Here is an 18064-nt window from a genome sequence, read left to right as displayed (position 1 = left end):
AGAGAGAGGGGCTTCGGATGATGATGTTGACAAAGAGGTTTCAGAATATTTCACATTTCTGAAAATTCAGAGTCTGACAGTGACTTTGAAGAAGAGGATGAAGTTGAGCACCATTTAGTAACAAAACGAAGACGAGTACCCCATCTGCAGCCAGCTCCAGGACCAGAACAAGCCCACCAGTCAGCAAGTGAAGAAATATGGATGTCAATAACTGGTGAAATTGGATGGTCTTCTTGCCCAAGAAATGCAGAGCTGTTACTGTGATAAGCCAGGGCCAACACGGCTGACAGTTACTCATGTGCAGGACATCAAGTCTTCATTTGAGCTTTTCATCCCAGATTCCATCCAGAAAATTATTCTGGATTGCAGTAATCTAGAAGGAAGGTGTGTTTTTGGAAAGAAGGAAGGAGATGGACCAAATTCATCTAAGAACCCCAAAGGCCTACTTTGGGGTTCTTATCCTTGCAGGAGTTTTCAGGTCCAAAGGGGAATCGACAGAATCCCTGTGGGATGCAGAAACCGGCACGAACCTTTCCGTGCATCAGTGTCTCTGGAAAACTTCCACAAAATTTCCAGGATTATCCGTTTTGATAACCGAGATGACAGACCAGCTCGACGGCAGAGAGACAAGCTAGCTGCCATCAGGACAGTGTGGGATAAGTGTGTGCACCACCTCCCCCTGTTTTACAACCCTGGGCCTAATGTCACCATTGATGAGCAGCTGATCCCATTTAGTTGTGAAACATATTGCTTCACGTGTAAATGTGTTGTGTCTTTCCACTCACTCCACTTGATTATAACTGATTTTTTTTATAACATTTTATAGAAAAACAAAAACGAGAAGCACATTAATTCATAAATATGATCTAACAAAGGTAAAGGGAAAAAATTAACCATGTTTGCTGTTCATATGGTTTGTAATTGGGATGAAGTGAACATCTGTTGAGTAATTTAACATAAAATTGTTTGATAGTGTTAATTTCAAAAGCCAAAACTCTAGCGGGTCCACCAGACCCATGAACACTGGCTGAGTAACAAAAATATGAACACCACACAAGGGTTAAATATACAAAAAAATATATTTTTTATAACATTTTAAATTGCACAGTGCATCAGAGTCAGCATTAGGGACATTAAAAAAGTAAATTGACAAATGAAACAAACAAAGACTACATTAAAGTCAAATTTTCACAGCTAAGAGGCAGAAATAGAAATTGTAATATTCACATTACATTCATATGCAGACTCAAACACGGACTATTAATATTTTCTGTCAGTGTGGTATGACGGCAAATGTCATTTACACATTCACACTTTCTGATACAAAAAAAACCCAACAAAAAATGCTTTTTGTTAACATAATAATTTAGGTAAGTACTTTCTACCCTGTTTCGCAGCTGCAGTTGCAAATATACAGAGCACTCCTCACTTTTCTTGATAAGTTTGTTGCTATGCCAACAGCAGTACGGTGTACATTTTAGGACATCGTCAGGTATCAGACAAAAAATTGTCAGGTGTCAGTTGTCAAAAAAAAAGTTGTCAGGTATCAGAAAAAAAATTGTCAGGTGTCAGAAAAAAAATTGTCAGGTGTCAGTTGTCAAAAAAAAAAAGTCAGGTATCAGAAAAAAAATTGTCAGGTGTCAGAAAAAAAGTTGTCAGGTGTCAGACAAAAAATTGTCAGGTGTCAGTTGTCAAAAAAAAAAAAAGTCAGGTATCAGAAAAAAAATTGTCAGGTGTCAGAAAAAAAGTTGTCAGGTGTCAGAAAAAAAGTTGTCAGGTGTCAGAAAAAAAGTTGTCAGGTGTCAGACAAAAAATTGTCAGGTGTCAGTTGTCAAAAAAAAAAAAGTCAGGTGTCAGAAAAAAAATTGTCAGGTGTCAGAAAAAAAGTTGTCAGGTGTCAGAAAAAAAGTTGTCAGGTGTCAGACAAAAAAGTTGTCAGGTGTCAGAAAAAAAATTGTCAGGTGTCAGACAAAAAAGTTGTCAGGTGTCATAAAAAAAATTGTCAGGTATCAGAACACAAGGTACCAGAGAGAAAATCTTCCTGCAGGTGGCGCTGTTGTCATGTCCCACCCGAATTGATTTCCAAATACGTCATCAACGTGTGACCGTGGGAGAGCGTAAGGTCATTGACCTCACCGGAGTTTTACCGTGGTTCAGGCTCCTAACGACACAAGGTAAGTTTAACTTTTTCTCCCTTTTGTTCATATTTTTGCCACAGTTGTGTTATATTAAGTTGCAGTTATGTTGTGAAAGTTACATATCAGAGACGGAAAGCCAGTTTTGTACGAAACCAAATCAGTACTATTTTTGTCTGGCTAATTCATTCTAGCTAGCGACAGTGGTGAAACGTGATTCAAATTTAAACTGTTCAGTAATTGTTTTGTATACATTTCAGCAAATGGACAAGCTGAAAGCTTACGAGCAGCCTGCATCCTTTCTGTCGCTCTTTTTCTTTATTTCTCTTTTCTATATTGCTACTGTCGGGATATTTTTTGATCCCGATTTTTTTTTTTCTGTTATTGTTTTTAGACTTTGCTGCAATATGTCATCTGACGATGATGAAAGGAGTATCCGACTCTGGCTGGTTCCCATGACTGTACCAAAAATACTTTTTTTTTTTATTAAAAAAAAGAGCATTAAAAATAAATGACTAAAGTACAACTTATTTATTAACTACTGTTCACCTATTTAATATCAAAGAAGTGTATTTTTTGCTACACGTTTTATTTGTGGGCACTGAATTGACGATGCTTTTAGTGTAATTGCCACATAAAAAGATTTAGTACTTTACTGGTTAATTACTTATGTTCAGTGTAAGAGGTGGGTGATCAATTAGACTGTTGTTGTTACACTTAACCTTTCAAGATATGATGATAATAACATTGTTCAACAAAGGCTTAAAACAAAAGGAAATCAGCTGTGCACTGAATTCATATGGGCATAAAATAAGGTAAGTCTGCATTTCAACAGTTTCCGTGACAACTCTCTAAAATGACAAAACATGCAGTTTGCATTCAATATAATGTAAGTCTGTGTTGTCTTTTAACAGTGAGAGGCATCTGAGACGAGTTTTAAAACTTCTAGGGTTGAAGCGAAGATGCCCCCAACGACCTTTTACTGAAATCCACAAAGCTGTGGAGGTAAGCGTTAAAACATCAGTGCAAAAAATATATATTTTCCTGAAGTCTGTGTCATGAGCTATTGTAGAAACAATAAATGTTATTTTCTGTAGTGATTTAAAAAAAAAAAACATTCAATTGTCTGTTTGTTTGTTTTTTAGAGTGAGATGAAACAGTGGTCTCCTGAACAAGGAATCAGGGCAATGGTAAAGCGGGTAAGGGATGTCAGAGGAGTGCGGCCTTGTTACAGGTTGGTTAAATAGTGTGTATATAATCAAGTATTCTCTTGTTTTACTGTTGAGCTCATAGTAAAATCTATTGTTACTGTAGAGACGATGTTGCTAATATAATGAGGTATATGGATGCAAGTGGTCTTCAGAGGAGATCTCCTGGAAAGAAAAAAATTCCCCGTCGGAATTACATCAGCCGTGGTCCAAATGACACATGGCACATTGATGGTATTTATTTTATCTTTTCAATTAACCTTCCAAACATGTTTTGATGGTACTTCTGTTGAAACAAATTGTAATTATTATTTGTTGTTTCATATAGGCAATGATAAACTGAAGTTCTTTGGAATGTGGATACATTTGGGGATTGATGGGTAGGTTTGAATATGGCATTCGCTACTTAATTTATTATATTCAGTGATAGTACAAAGTTGCTTCAAGATAAGGATGTGCGGTAAACTGAGGTGTTATCTCTCCTGAGGAGTCTAGGGCAGGGATGGGCAAGTCCAGGCCTCGAGGGCCGGTGTCCTGCAGGTTTTAGATGTGTCCTTGATCCACAGCTGATTCAAATGGCTAAATTACCCTCACAACATGTTTTGTAGTTCTCCAGAGGCCTGGTAATGAACTAATCATTTTATTCAAGTGTGTTTACCCAGGGTGATATCTAAAACATGCAGGACACTGGCCCTCGAGGTCTGGATTTGGCCAAGCCTGGTCTAAGGGACCAAGATAAAGTATGAATAGTGAAGGAGTATTCAAGATGGCGGTTTTTAAAAGGCTTATTTCCTGCTAGTCTTAAAGTTCCATTTCAGACTGGCAGTTAATTTCAGGGAGGGCCAAGACCAACACAACAAACAAAACATCCCTGATATAAAGTAAACAGAATTTAACTCCAAAGAAAATAAAATGTACAATTTACGATAACCTACCTAACCAACACATAAACAGGAGAATACAAGGGATTACAAAACAAAAGGCAGCTCTCCCCTCGCGTCAGTCTGAACACAGTCAAGAGTCACATTCAATTCCAAAGGCATGTAAGCCTACACAACTATGGCAGTCAAAATGGCCGGAGGAACCAGAAACAACGCCTAGACATAATACAATGGAAAACCAGCATACTCTTTGTCAGGGGAAGACATTTGTTCAAACACAAGCAAGAGAAATAAGACACTGCAGACCAAACTCAGAGTGTATAAGAGCGTGCGCACGGGTGAGTGTCTCTGAGGAACACACACACCGAATGCAGGCTTGCTTCCTTTATTTATAGGAAAAAGCAGGTTACATAGTACTTTCTCTTTTGTGAGAAGTCGAAGAGAGGTTAGGCATTAGATCAGCTTATCTGATCTTTCACACACTGGGGTAAGAATACAGAAGTATATCATGCTTTATCTGACATCACAGACACTGAAGTAAAGAATGCATCATTATATCATGTTTGTCAAACATCTCAGACACTGAGGTAAGGAATGCATCATGTTTTCCTTTCAATAGACTTGGTTAGGTGATTCTTCAACAATAGGCTTGGTTATGTGAAAATATATGAACACTTGAATATAAGGCACACTTGATTATATTGTATTTCATAAAAATCCTCTGTCACTCTTGGGGAATGTAACAAAAACCAAACATAGTGCCAAAACATGATTAAATCATATGTACAAGTGGCCACTTTTCTGTTTCTTTCTTTTCAGATTTTCCAGGAAGGTTCTATGGCTAAAGGTGGGCACATCCAACCGCAAACAAAACTTTGTGGCCAGATACTTCTTTGAGGCTGTTCAAGAACAGGGTGGTATGCAATATACTCAAAAAATGGGGGGTTAAAAAAGATTACATTTTGTTAATAAATTTATTTTTTCATCATTCACTAATTATCTTCAGTTTGTGTCTTTAGGCTGTCCTCAAATGATTCGGGGGGACAGAGGAAAGGAGAACCTTGTTGTGGGTCAAATGCAGATGGCATTTCACATGCGAGATCTTGGGAATCAGGCATGGAGGTGCTTCAGAATGGGGACATCAGTGCACAACCAGGTATGTCTTTAAGCTGGTAAATGACTATTTCTAAAGTAACAACCTGACAACAAAACTGATAATGTCATGTTTCTGTTGTTTAGAGAGCTGAATGTTTCAACAGTATTTTAAAGCGGACATGGATTAAGAAATGGCTGACAACATTTGAGGTAAAGCAAATCTTTCACCTGTAAAACCTATTAACAAAGACTAGCCATCAAAATTTCGTTAAACATACGATGGATTAGTTTATCTGAAAACACAAGGCCAGAATCTGTGTTTATGTACATCTGTACCTTTTCACTAATGAAATTCTCACCTTCACAACTTATGTCTTTTTCAAAACAACATGCGTAGGCCATGATGGAGTCTGGGATCCTTGAACTGGACAATCCTGTGCACATGTAAGTCAATATTTTTAGACATGAAAAATAATCAAGCAGCAGTATGAAAGTATGTGGTCTAGGAATGCCTTTGTTTTTTGAGTACTGATTAAAATTTAGCTTTTACTTATTCTACCTCAAAGAAGCAGATGAACATATTAATTTTTTAATTCTCCTTTTTCATAGCAACTGCTTGCAGTACTCACACTTGCCACTGCTTCAAAGAGACTTAAAAACGGAGCAAACAGTTTGGAACACCCATGACATCCGCAAGCAACGCAATGCACCTGGTCCATTTGGGAAACCCGACCTTCTGTTTACCTCACCACCTCCTGGTATGTCATTTGAAAGCCTGTGGGGTTTTATTTTTTTGTTTGTTTTTTAACTTTCATTAGTTTACTTTTACTTTGATATAGCACTCTTCACAGGATAAAAACCACAAAGTGGCTTCACAATAATATAAAACAGATGAACATAAAACAGCACAATCGAACATACAGAATAAATGCAATCAAGGAAACGTAATGATGGAGGCAGAGCATTCCATGACCTGGGAGCCACCGCTTTGGAGAATCTCTTGCCTCTGGTCTTCTGGTGGGACTACTAACAGCCATTGATTAGATGATCACAGGCTGGGAGAGGGAGCGTGGGGTTCTATAAGATCAGAAATTAAGGCAGGAGCTTCACGATTCGGAGCATTGAAAGTCATTACTAAAATTTTAAAATGAATTTTCTAAAATATACTGGAAGCCAGTGTAATGAGCGTAAAACTGTTATAATGTGCTTTCTCTTTTGTGTCTTCCGAAGAAGCCTACTTGTAGTACAATAAGAGATTTCTGAATTTCTACTGTCAATACTAAAATGGCTTCATATTGACACCTTTAACTAAAAATTTATCTAAATGTTTGAGTGATATTTCCATCTTTAAGTTTCTGTAATAACATCTGTAAACACTGACTGCTTCTTATACAGGTTCTAGAACAGCTTTGTCATTGTTCATTTATTTTTAACATTCAAAGTGAACATCTTTTCTATATTGTCTTTCATTCGCAGGATATGGCAATGTGCTGCACATTGTTGACCCAGACCTTTTAGACTATGCCAAGCAATTAATCTGTGAGAGGGAAGAGCCTTCACTGGTAGCAAACCAGGAATTCAGAGACATGTGCCAGAACATTTTAGAAAACAGCCAGTTTCCCTGCACACCTGATGGTTGCCTTGCTGCATACCTCATGCTAGTCCAAGAGCTCACAACTGCCATGAACAGAAATGCAGTTCCTACACCTTCTACGTTTGCCGAGGCAAATGACATATACATCTTTCTGAAGAGAGAGAGGATGGAAGGTGCACCAGTAAACATTTCCAATGACCAATAAAATCATACAACAGTGTTTGTTAACATTTATTTATCCTTGTTTAAAATCAACAGGTAATTTGAAAACTGTCTGACCAACAAAATGTACAATAAAATGTTGAAATACAATTGACAAGGTGCCATCTTTCATAATGATTCAGTGTTTCATTTACCACAACTTTTGTTAACAAAATGTAGAACATAATTCACATTGAAAGACTTTTGAACTGCAGACTGTAGCAACATTACCACTTGTAGCCATATCGGCTCGTAAGATCAAGGCCTGACTTGAGAAACTTAACAACATCAGATGCGGAAGGCCTTGAGTCTGGGTCATAGCTCACCAAACCACCAAGAAAACTGTTTTTGTCACTGAGATGTGATAGGGCATGTGGTGGGGTTTTGGTGGCCATTAGTGCAGCCAGTTCTCTTTGTTTTTTAACCATCCACGGAGCGGAACCCGTCAGGATCTCCAGATATGTGGCTCCGAGGGACCACATGTCTGTCTGGAACGAGGCCTCTTCAAACATCAGTATGCATTCAGGGGCCATGTAAAGATATGTGCCACCAGCTGGACCAGTAGCCTGGGCAGTGAACTTACTCCCTTGACGAAGCATCACAGTGTCTCTTATGTTTGCCATGCCCCAGTCTGTCAGGACTGCCTTTTTAGAAGGGTGGTGAACCTATAAGGTATACATATGAGAACTTACCAGGTTGTCTAAAATTTCACAAATGTTATCAAAAATGTCATTCCAAAGAGCACAGCTCATAATTGGGGAAAAAAAAAAAAAACCCTCAAAGCTTTTAGCACCCAGATCACCCAATCACTGCAGATTTATTCTGAGATTGTTTATTATACCAAACATTAAAATTAACAGATTGGTTAATGATCCAACCCGGTTTTATAGTCCTGTGCATTTTTTAATCCCCATTCCACTTAAGCAAGTGGTACAGACTAATAAAAGAATAGAAACTTTCAGTTTGTAAAGCCTAAACTTACAACATGTTTGGGAATTTTGTAGGTGTGCAAGAACCAACATATTAAAGAAAAATTGGACTATTAAAGAAACAATGTAAGGCTTCTTACTTTAAAAAAAAATCCTTTATATGAATATGCCAGAAAAGTTTCTCATTGTTCAAATGTAGTGTTTAATAGACTGAAGAGAATAAAGTTAAATAAATAATATACTATTTTTATTTTGATCTTCAAAAACAAAGTGGAGAAAAAGAAAAATACAGTATGGCTTACCATGACATTTGCTGGCTTTATATCCTGGTGAATGATTCTCTGTGCATGGATGTACTCTACTGCCATGGATAAGTCCAGTGATATGAAACCGGCATCATCCCCTTCAAGCTATCAAGACAATATATAATATTAATAAAACAATGCGTAGCCAGGTGTGACAATCTAACATGTCTACCACTGGAAATGTATTACTTCAAATAGGATTAGTATTCAAATGCAATTGCCATTTCAATTTCAATAAATTACAATGGGACCTAAGACCAACAAAGTCAATGTTTGGCGGTGACAATCAAAAAGCCCTGATTGCAGTCCTCTTGCGAAACTGTAAGCAGAGGTGAATGGTGTGTGTGAGCAAGGTGGCCAACCAATCTGACTCAGTTACACCAGTCCTGTCTGGAGGACTGGACAGAAATTCCTGAAAAATATTGTAAGAATATTGTAGAAGAAAACCTAAAATGTCTGGACCTCATCCAAGTAAAAACAGCAATTCTACCAAAACAGTAAGGGAGCTTATTATTAAAAATTTAAGATTATTCTTTTACTAAGTTGATACTTTTCTGGCATTTGACAATTAAAGATCATTTTGGTAATTCTAAATGGTTGAAAACATGAGAGAAAAATAAAGGAATCAGTCTTTTTATATGTTGTACACAAAGATGGTTTCAAGTACATATTTAAACAAATGCCAGCAATAAAAAGTTCTTTTTTAATATGAGGGTATTAAGATAATTCACATCTACCTAAATGTATTAAACATAAAGTTATGAGTATTGGTACCTTCACCAAGCAGCTGTCTGTGTGAAGCACTTGCTGCAGGGTTGCGCCATGAATGTATTCAGCTGCCAACAAAAAGCAGGACTCAGTGCGGGCAACTGCCATGAGTCTGACGATGTTGGGGTGAGACAGTCTCCTAATAAAACAGAAACATGTCCGAATAAAAAAAACAAAATAGAGGCATATTATGTTACAGCTTGAGGAAGAATCGATTTTGACAATGAAAAAAAAAAAGTGTGTTCTTACAGTGAAACATTTATCTCATGATGAATGTCGCTGTCCTCCATCCCTTGTTGGCCACACATGATCCTTTTAACAGCTGCTGGAGTACCATGAAAAGAACCTCTATATACCTTCCCAAATGTTCCTTCTCCCAGTAGATTGTCCTCACTGTATGTAATTAAAGCCTCTTCCACATATGGAACACGTGGAAGATACACTTGGGGATAAAAAAAAAAACACAAAGTAACATCCATTAACATACAGCTACTGCTAATCATTCTTCTATTAACTGCTGGATCACTAATATCTAGGTTTACTCCAGGAACTTGAGTACCAAATAGTGAAGAATGAAAACCTTTATTTACAATTTTGTCTGATGATATGATGTTAGCCCTAAATGGGAAAGAATGCTTACATGATGGCGATTTTGGAGTTGGGTTGAAAGACTGTGCAAAATCTATCAAAAGCCCACTACTTCCAGCACCTTCAGATAGCTCTTCAGCTCCCTCCATAGCTTCTTTTGACTCAATAACTGCATGTGGTAACATGTCTTGGCTCACTGCTCCACCTGGACCTAGAGATGACCCTACATTTTCCTCCTTCCTTTGCTTGGACTGGCTTTTCTTTCTGACTCTCCCTGTTTCAAATTCAGCTGAGCTGGATGTTTCTGCATGGAAATCCTATGAACACATTCAGCCAAGATATACTTTTTGCAGGGTGCACTGTGAAAATATCCACATTTATGACAATGATAAGAAATTAATTGTTCTGTTCAAGATGAAGCCATGGTTTTACCTGTTCTGCAACACTTTGTCCTATGAGGGTTTCAGGAAGTTCATCTGCAGAATAAGATGCATATTATATACAGTAACTGTGCAATGACCAAGCATAGTAAACAAGTGTGTAAAGGTTGGAAATGTAATGCAAAACAAAAAAGAAGTCAATTTTAATGATTTAGTTAGATGTCCAGGCATTCACCTAAACTGCAACTTTCATCACCACCCACTTTAGTTACAGGGTCTTCATCTGTAAAATAACACATTAATTGCAATATATCTGAATAATGCCCAACATGGCCAGTGTACCATGTTCAATCATAACATCAAAAATATTCAATTTGGTTTGGGCAGGCACACACCTGAGATGGAACTTTGATCATCCAAACACACGACCTCTGTACAAAAAGTAAAATTATTTCATACCATACAAATTCGAGTGCTAGACAGTAGTTAATAGTAATATTGAACACTTTATTACCCAGTTGTCGTCGCCCGATGTATATTGTTCTTTTCCACATATGTGTAATATCAGAAACAGTTCCGTATTCTTTGTGGAACTCCTGCTTACTCCACCTGGTCCCGTCAGAATGGCAAAGAGTGAACTCACTCCCCTCAGTACGCTCTGGCCAGAAGCGTTCTTTGCCTATGGTAATTAAATCATCATAGGTTTCATGGCCTTGAAGAATGATTCGAGGTGGAGCTTCGTCCATTATTAACTTCTGGTACCGTCCACACTTTCTATGAGTTCTTGGCTTCCACTCCATGGGAGCCAGTCTGACCTAGCATCAAGGAAAAAAAGGGAAATTTATTAAAAAATAAGCCAAATTTAGAAAGTTATTTTTTAATATATTGCTGATAGTCATACAGGTAGCTTCACTTTTTAACTAACCTTCAATAATGATTTGGCATGGTCCAAACGTTTATCATTCAGTGGAAACTGCCTTTTCTTTACTTGAGGCTGTAGTAGTTTCTTGGCTTTACCAAAGGCCTCTGCTGCACCTGTAATGGATGAAGCTGAAAGTTAATCAAACTGATCCACAGCGAGTTCTATATTACAAATGACCTTGAAGCAAAATAATTGTGGTTTTCTTACTGAGAAATTCATTGCCACGTGTTGAAGTAGTGTCATCTGCAATATAAATAGGGCATTGATGTGAAACATGTGGTTTATAGAATTCTACTACAATCACAGACTACTGCACAGTCATCTGCTTTCAAAATGTATTGCATCTATTAATAAAGTGGTTATTCAATCATAACCTGCTAAGCATATCATGTTAAATAAAGGAGATTGTTTTGCATGTTGTTCAAAAGTATCAAAACCTACCTGATTTTTCTGCTGTCAGGAGCTTTTTTATGTTGTTATCAAAGCCTTTTTGGGTAATCTCACCTTCAAATAAAATTTTAAAAGGGTAAGTAGTTATAGATTGACTGTAGGAGACAGATCCTACATGACTATCTAACTTTTAAATTGCAATCTTTTAATTTTGTGAGAAATTTAACTTTTGTCATTTTTATTTATTTATTTATTTTTTTAAATCGGGCACTCCAACAATATCATAAAGTAATAACTATATACATCTGTTAACATGCATATTAATAAACAGAAGTAAATATGAATACCATACATGTTAAATAATTAAAGCATGATATTGTCAGGGTTCTTTGCAGTTAAAAAAATTAACTTGCAAGCATTACCAAAAAGTTTAATAAAGTGTTGGATTACCATTTTCAAGGTCTTTTTTAAGCTGCTCGTAAGCTTTCAGCTTGTCCATTTGCTGAAATGTATACAAAACAATTACTGAACAGTTTAAATTTGAATCACGTTTCACCACTGTCGCTAGCTAGAATGAATTAGCCAGACAAAAATAGTACTGATTTGGTTTCGTACAAAACTGGCTTTCCGTCTCTGATATGTAACTTTCACAACATAACTGCAACTTAATATAACACAACTGTGGCAAAAATATGAACAAAAGGGAGAAAAAGTTAAACTTACCTTGTGTCGTTAGGAGCCTGAACCACGGTAAAACTCCGGTGAGGTCAATGACCTTACGCTCTCCCACGGTCACACGTTGATGACGTATTTGGAAATCAATTCGGGTGGGACATGACAACAGCGCCACCTGCAGGAAGATTTTCTCTCTGGTACCTTGTGTTCTGATACCTGACAATTTTTTTTATGACACCTGACAACTTTTTTGTCTGACACCTGACAATTTTTTTTCTGACACCTGACAATTTTTTTTCTGATACCTGACTTTTTTTTTTTTGACAACTGACACCTGACAATTTTTTTTCTGACACCTGACAATTTTTTTTCTGATACCTGACTTTTTTTTTTTTGACAACTGACACCTGACAATTTTTTGTCTGACACCTGACAACTTTTTTTCTGACACCTGACAATTTTTTTTCTGATACCTGACTTTTTTTTTTTTTGACAACTGACACCTGACAACTTTTTTTCTGACACCTGACAATTTTTTTTCTGATACCTGACTTTTTTTTTTTTGACAACTGACACCTGACAATTTTTTTTCTGACACCTGACAATTTTTTTTCTGATACCTGACAATTTTTTTTTTGACAACTGACACCTGACAATTTTTTTTTTCACAACTGACACCTGACAATTTTTTGTCTGATACCTGACAATTTTTTTTTTGACAACTGACACCTGACAATTTTTTGTCTGATACCTGACAACTTTTTTTTTGACAACTGACACCTGACAATTTTTTGTCTGATACCTGACGATGTCCTAAAATGTACACCGTACAGCAGATGATAAAGTGGCTGAAAAGCATTCCCGAATCATCTGTTTGTATTAGGGTGTTGTATGTTCCATTATACTCAAAGACATTTCAGCACATTTTGAAGGCCACATTACTTAAAATGGTCTCCAAAGGCAGCTCAACATTATTTTGTTATTACTATCTCTGATAAAGCATCACTATTACTAAACTTGCTGTGAGATTTGTGTTGTCTTAACCAGTCTATTAATTTAAGAAAAAGCTACAGAAAATGCAAGCTTATATCAATAAATGTAAAAGGCTGTGACTAATATATACAGTTTGCATATTCTGTTGCTGCCTGTGTGGGTTCCCTGCAGGTACTAAGACTCTGCCACAGCCCAAAGACATGGTTGTTCAGTAAAATAGTGATTCTAAGTAGCGCACAGACGTGAATATGAGTCTGTATAGTTGTCTGTCTGTCTTTATTAGCCTTGCTGACGACCCGTCCACCTAGGGTTGCCAACCGTCCCTTAAAATACGGAATCGTCCTGTATTTCGAAACAAAAGTACACGTCCCGTATTGAGCTAATAAGGGACGCACTTTGTTCCGTAATACAGTGAGAATCAAAAGTAGTCTATAAATGTTTATGGAATTAACGCTTTGTTTGAAAACATAATTCCCAGCCCCTCTCCTGCTTTGTGACCAATGAGCTGACAGCACACTTATGACAATTCGAGTATGACAATTCAGATTACCGCTCATCTCATTGGTCGAGGAAAGGTCGCTTGCGGAGAAAATACCGGAAGACAACAGATGACCACAACAAGAAGCATGGCCAACAGGGAAACAAACGCCGACACTGCGGTGCAAGTCTCGGACGACAGTACACCTAAAGCTGGACAGACACTGTGCGATTTTCAAACTGCACGATTGACTCGCAGGGGTTAGAAGTTGGTAGGTCACGATGCAGGGTCTCACACTATACCGTCCGATGCTCTGATGCGACCTGAGTGCTCACACTGTGCCTCCATAAAATGAAGGTTATAACAGAAAATCTGTCGCTCGCTCTCTCTCTCTGTCTTTCACTCACACAGACACACCACCACCATCAACTTTGCTAAATTGCTAATGAAAAACACTCATCAGGCAGCTGTGATTGAGCAGCAATGTAAATCCAACTATTTTCACGGTTGTTGTGGTCGTGATAATTTTGTGATGCCACATCGAAAAGACTCGGATGAGCTTTCCAAAGTTCTACAAGTTGTGCCTCCATCGCTTGTGTCCAGATCACACGTTGCACAGCAGTGCTGCTCCGTCTTTTTCACCGACGTTTACGTGTTTGCGAGTGAGCAGTGTGAGCGGCTGCGGTGACACGTCACGAGCGATTGATGATCGGGAGCTGGTCGTGAGGTGTTAATCGCTTCTCGTTACCCCACGTATACTACACGACGCACGATGAAGGCCAAAATCGGGCCGATCACCAAATCGGTCGCACGACTCAAAAATCGTCTCAAAATGGGCCTAAAACCGCACGGTGTAAGCCCAGCATTAGAGCAGCAATGTTTGTTCCCCTCAGAGAAAGGGTAGAATGGGAAAAGGAAAACACCTGGCTGGAAAAAGTTAATATGGGCATGTGCAGTGAAAATCAGCGCTATGTGACCAGAAGTGTGATAATATAACTTATTTTGTGTAATAAACAACTGCAAGGATATATGATTACAACAAATAGATGACTAATACATAAAAGTAATACATAGATGAATAATGATGATGAGTTAAGATGCTTAATCATGGGAACAAGCGGGTTTACAAACAGGAGCAGCTGATTAGCTTTAGAAAAGCTGAAATAATACCTCAACTGAAGCCAATTGTACTAAATGCACTAAATGTGCACTGTTACAAGAATATTTTTCGTTCTATTGCTTTCTATTAATTTATATAATTTTAAGTTAAGCAGGACAGAGTTCTTTTAAAGAAAGATTTACTTATATTCTCAAAAGTTAAGTATGACAGGCTTCTGTTCAAGAAAGAGACCTGTTTTATTGTGTTAATGTTGTCATTTTGAGCTAAAAATAAATGGCTAAATGATCACTTGTTTCACATGTGTTCATATCACAAAGAATAGAATATGCATCTACTTAAATCAACTTCAAGTCAAATGGTTAAAAAAATAATTTCACACACAAAAAAAGAGCTAGAAAATTCACCACACTGGGAAGGGTGAAGACAACTGGGTTGCCCGGCCCTGGCCACGAGGTGTCCCTTATTTATTTTTCAGGGAGTTGGCAACCCTACGTCCACCCTTCACCCTATGACATTTCGGTTAGACTCTAGCCACCCCCTTGACAATGAACTGAATAAGTGTTTAAGAAAACTGATGAATGTTATGTTAACATGTGATGCGAATGACAATAACGCTCCTTGAATCCTTGAATGAATGTATTTATTAGCAGTTATGTTAGGAAAACGTTCCCGTGTCAATGATGTGCTCTTAGTATTAAGGAACACATCTAAATAAGATTATAGTTGCAGTGCACAGACAAAGGTTGTGATAGTTACAAGTAAAAAGGACACACATTTGTCACTTTTCATTGCTTTCTGATTTTGGCCTTGTAATCCTAGTTTCTCTTACTTTTGTACCTTTGTTGTGCTAATGTCACTAGCTTTGATTTTGCTGGATGCCCTTTATGGTTTATTATACAGATTTAGTCCAAAATAGTTGTTAAATCGGTTTCTTTCATTTTTATCTTTTAATTACAATTCGGGTACATATGTCATCATTCAGTACTCTGACTAGCTAAGTTGTGTATGTATACATGAGTGAAACACTTACCTGAACAGACCCTTAACTGAGGATCTTACGGCAGCTTTGATGAAATTTTTCTTATTAACCAACCAAAAATTATTGAGAATTGCAATTATGAAACTTTCATTTTAGATGGATTGTTCTGTAATACCCCAAGTGAAATAAGTTTATTATTTCCAGCTGCAGTGATGTGTTTTAAAGACAGTTCAGACTCATTTTGTTTGTCTTTTTGAATGTTCAAATACAAATAATCATGTTCATTTAACTGACATGGCTGAAATACTTCTTAAGACAAAGTATGAATGGCAGTAAAAAACAAAAAACAAACAAAAAAAAACGTAACAAACACAATCAAGCAAGCAGTTTAAAGAAAGAAAAGGTGCATCCATGCTACCTATTAATTCAATTGCATTAAATGTTATTCATATAGCAACAACTGTCACAACAACTGTTCCCTCAAAGCACTTTATATTGTAAGGTTAAGACCCTGCAATAATACAGAGAAAAACCCAACAGTTAGATGAGCAACCAGTTTGGTGACAGTGGGAAAGACGAACTCCCATTTTAAAGGAAGAAACCTCTGGCCGAACCAGGCTCAGATAGGGTGTCTACAATTTGCCATCTGATGCGACCCCCAGCTTCTCGTGAAAGATGGAAAATAGTAGTTTTTCTTGAATGAATGGCAGTACAATTGTTTGTGTCTGAAACCATGGTGAATATGTCAGAGCAATGCCGACTTTTTCATGACTCAACATTAAAATATTTAGTCATAATAGGGATTTAGCAGCCAAGCCAAGAGTCCCAGTGGGTTTCACATCTGAAGTTCACTATAACTTTGTCTGTCATTGTGTGGTTTAGCCATCATGTATTCTGCATCCTGTGTTATCTCACAACAAGCAGCAGCACACAGAGGCTGCTCCCTGCTAGGAACAGACATTAACTTTGGGGTACTTCGGGGCGGACGCCAGAGAATTAGCCTTTGCGAATATGCATAAAATCACTTCAATAGACAGAAAGGAAAGAAAGAGGGGGGAAGAAAAAGACATTATCTGTGTAGCTGGCATAGATTTCATCGGATAAGACTGTATGTAGACATGTGTTTGAAGGTTTCGTCTGTGGGTGTTTGGGGAAGCAATCATACCAATTACTCTTTGTGTGTGTGTGTGTGTGTGTGTGTGTGTGTGTGTGTGTGTGTGTGTGTGTGTGTGTGTGTGTTATAATGAACCCGTTTCTCTTAAATCTTTTGCTCTATTCATAAAATATAGATACTACAGATTCCCATTAGAATTTCAATGGTTATTTATTATTTCTGTAGGATGAATAATTCAATTTTCATTTTTTGCAAAGGCAGCACTCAAAAGGATGAGACGATAATAGTCGTCATTAACAGCCACTCTCGCTCTCCCTCTCATCCCCTCTTTTTCTGGCTCTCCCTCGTTGCTGATTTGACAATATTTTATATTTTCACCCCCATAATAACCAATAGCCAAGTAAAAACTTTACAAATTACAAAACGAAAAAGAAAAAGTGAGACTTTTTCCCCACCGACCTTGATTACCATGTGGATTGAAACAGACCTATTATGTTAATTTTAAAATCATTATTTTTATTCTTGGGCTATCTAGAGAAACTTAAATGAGTGACTGTTTAACCCTTTAGCGTTTTGCTCAATTGGTAGAGTACATTTTCAGGCCCTATATCTAACTGAAGCTTTTAATGAAATTGACCTACCTTAGTGAGTCTTTTCTACCAGTTGGTTTACATCTGCCAAAAAATCCACCAGAAGGCAGTGTGAATGTAAACGGTTGACTCTTCTTATCCCTTTCCCAACCAGGAAGTCAGAAACAAAGAAACATCCAACATAGAGTGTTTTTGATGAAACTAAGGTAGGAAGATATAATTTTTTTGATATATGATAGTGTTAGAGGACTTACTAAACAGATGTATGTCACTTGACAGCATTAAAAAAGTGAAATTAAATGTTTAAATTTTTTTTTTAAAAAGTGGTCAACGAAACGGTTGATTTGTCACTTTATGGTGCTACTGCTAACATAACCTAAATGTTATTAAAATTGATTATTTGCCATAAAATCAGACCACTAGACCCTTTTTGTTAATCAATTGCTGTTGATAAATCACATTAAGAGTTAGCACAGCACGGATATGCTGAAATAATTTCCTCAGTAAGTCATTTTTGTAACTTTCTGAGTTTATATTAGTAAATATGGTAAAAATCAAGAGTAACATGTGGAAATCACAAATATCATAAGTAATTACCTTTTAACCTCTTAAGCCCCAACGCCCCCTGATACGGGGGCAAAAGGCAGGAGATCAGTTAGGCTTGGGGCTTAAGAGCTTAACCAAATTACAGTAGCTGGTAAATTAATATTACTAAGTTG

The 18064-nt window shown here is 37.3% G+C and overlaps 3 protein-coding genes and 1 long non-coding RNA gene across 7 annotated transcripts; 2 read left to right on the top strand and 2 right to left on the bottom strand.

The window, feature by feature from the left end:
• The first annotated feature begins 1997 nt into the window (after positions 1–1997).
• On the top strand, positions 1998–3518 carry LOC143414329 (uncharacterized). The gene is made up of 6 exons (XR_013094863.1): positions 1998–2174; positions 2530–2567; positions 2866–2950; positions 3050–3140; positions 3281–3369; positions 3450–3518. It is a non-coding gene; the product is annotated as an uncharacterized LOC143414329 (long non-coding RNA).
• Positions 3519–3525: 7 nt separating this feature from the next.
• LOC112435736 (uncharacterized) lies at positions 3526–7225 on the top strand. The gene is made up of 8 exons (XM_024804694.2): positions 3526–3577; positions 3672–3723; positions 5044–5141; positions 5244–5380; positions 5464–5529; positions 5717–5763; positions 5929–6077; positions 6796–7225. The coding sequence occupies exons 2-8, from the start codon at positions 3698–3700 to the stop codon at positions 7116–7118; spliced, it is 846 nt and encodes a 281-aa protein (XP_024660462.2). The 5' UTR covers positions 3526–3577; positions 3672–3697; the 3' UTR covers positions 7119–7225.
• LOC143412307 (uncharacterized) lies at positions 7132–9472 on the bottom strand. The gene is made up of 4 exons (XM_076878466.1): positions 9366–9472; positions 9123–9255; positions 8346–8453; positions 7132–7779 (listed from the first exon to the last, which is right to left on the bottom strand). Exons 1-4 carry the CDS (start codon positions 9422–9424, stop codon positions 7342–7344), a joined length of 738 nt encoding a protein of 245 aa, XP_076734581.1. The 5' UTR covers positions 9425–9472; the 3' UTR covers positions 7132–7341.
• Positions 9473–9476: 4 nt separating this feature from the next.
• On the bottom strand, positions 9477–12295 carry LOC143414328 (uncharacterized). 4 transcript variants are annotated; one of them, XM_076878467.1, is made up of 10 exons: positions 12120–12295; positions 11847–11898; positions 11448–11510; positions 11214–11249; positions 11010–11119; positions 10599–10899; positions 10480–10515; positions 10320–10367; positions 10137–10180; positions 9477–9558 (listed from the first exon to the last, which is right to left on the bottom strand). In XM_076878467.1, the coding sequence occupies exons 2-10, from the start codon at positions 11893–11895 to the stop codon at positions 9520–9522; spliced, it is 726 nt and encodes a 241-aa protein (XP_076734582.1). In that variant the 5' UTR covers positions 11896–11898; positions 12120–12295; the 3' UTR covers positions 9477–9519. The 4 variants fall into 4 exon arrangements, 3 of the variants coding, with proteins under 3 accessions (XP_076734582.1, XP_076734584.1, XP_076734583.1); XR_013094862.1 differs by having other exon boundaries at positions 9487–9558; positions 9757–10180; positions 11847–12295; XM_076878469.1 differs by lacking the exon at positions 10320–10367 and having other exon boundaries at positions 11847–12295.
• Positions 12296–18064: the final 5769 nt, after the last annotated feature.

This window comes from Maylandia zebra, linkage group LG20 (assembly GCF_041146795.1).
Source record: "Maylandia zebra isolate NMK-2024a linkage group LG20, Mzebra_GT3a, whole genome shotgun sequence".
NCBI lineage: Eukaryota > Metazoa > Chordata > Actinopteri > Cichliformes > Cichlidae > Maylandia > Maylandia zebra.
The sequence above is the reverse complement of the archived record's forward strand: the minus strand, read 5'-3'. Positions and strand labels throughout refer to the sequence as shown.

What these genes read in the sequence shown, in the direction of transcription:
- LOC112435736 (XM_024804694.2), top strand. Translation starts at nt 3,698, where the DNA reads ATGTGGATACATTTGGGGATTGATGG. An exon ending in ATACATTTGGGGATTGATGG is followed by an intron (nt 3,724 to 5,043) that starts GTAGGTTTGAAT and finishes CTTTCTTTTCAG; the next exon opens with ATTTTCCAGGAAGGTTCTAT. An exon ending in GGACATCAGTGCACAACCAG is followed by an intron (nt 5,381 to 5,463) that starts GTATGTCTTTAA and finishes TCTGTTGTTTAG; the next exon opens with AGAGCTGAATGTTTCAACAG.
- LOC143412307 (XM_076878466.1), bottom strand. Translation starts at nt 9,424, where the DNA reads ATGTGTGGCCAACAAGGGATGGAGGACAGCGACATTCATCATGAGATA. An exon ending in CAGACAGCTGCTTGGTGAAG is followed by an intron (nt 8,454 to 9,122) that starts GTACCAATACTC and finishes TTGTCTTGATAG; the next exon opens with CTTGAAGGGGATGATGCCGG. An exon ending in TAAAGCCAGCAAATGTCATG is followed by an intron (nt 7,780 to 8,345) that starts GTAAGCCATACT and finishes TATACCTTATAG; the next exon opens with GTTCACCACCCTTCTAAAAA.
- LOC143414328 (XM_076878467.1), bottom strand. Translation starts at nt 11,895, where the DNA reads ATGGACAAGCTGAAAGCTTACGAGCAGCTTAAAAAAGACCTTGAAAAT. An exon ending in CCTGACAGCAGAAAAATCAG is followed by an intron (nt 11,250 to 11,447) that starts GTAGGTTTTGAT and finishes TTTATATTGCAG; the next exon opens with ATGACACTACTTCAACACGT. An exon ending in TGATGAAAGTTGCAGTTTAG is followed by an intron (nt 10,181 to 10,319) that starts GTGAATGCCTGG and finishes CTTATTCTGCAG; the next exon opens with ATGAACTTCCTGAAACCCTC.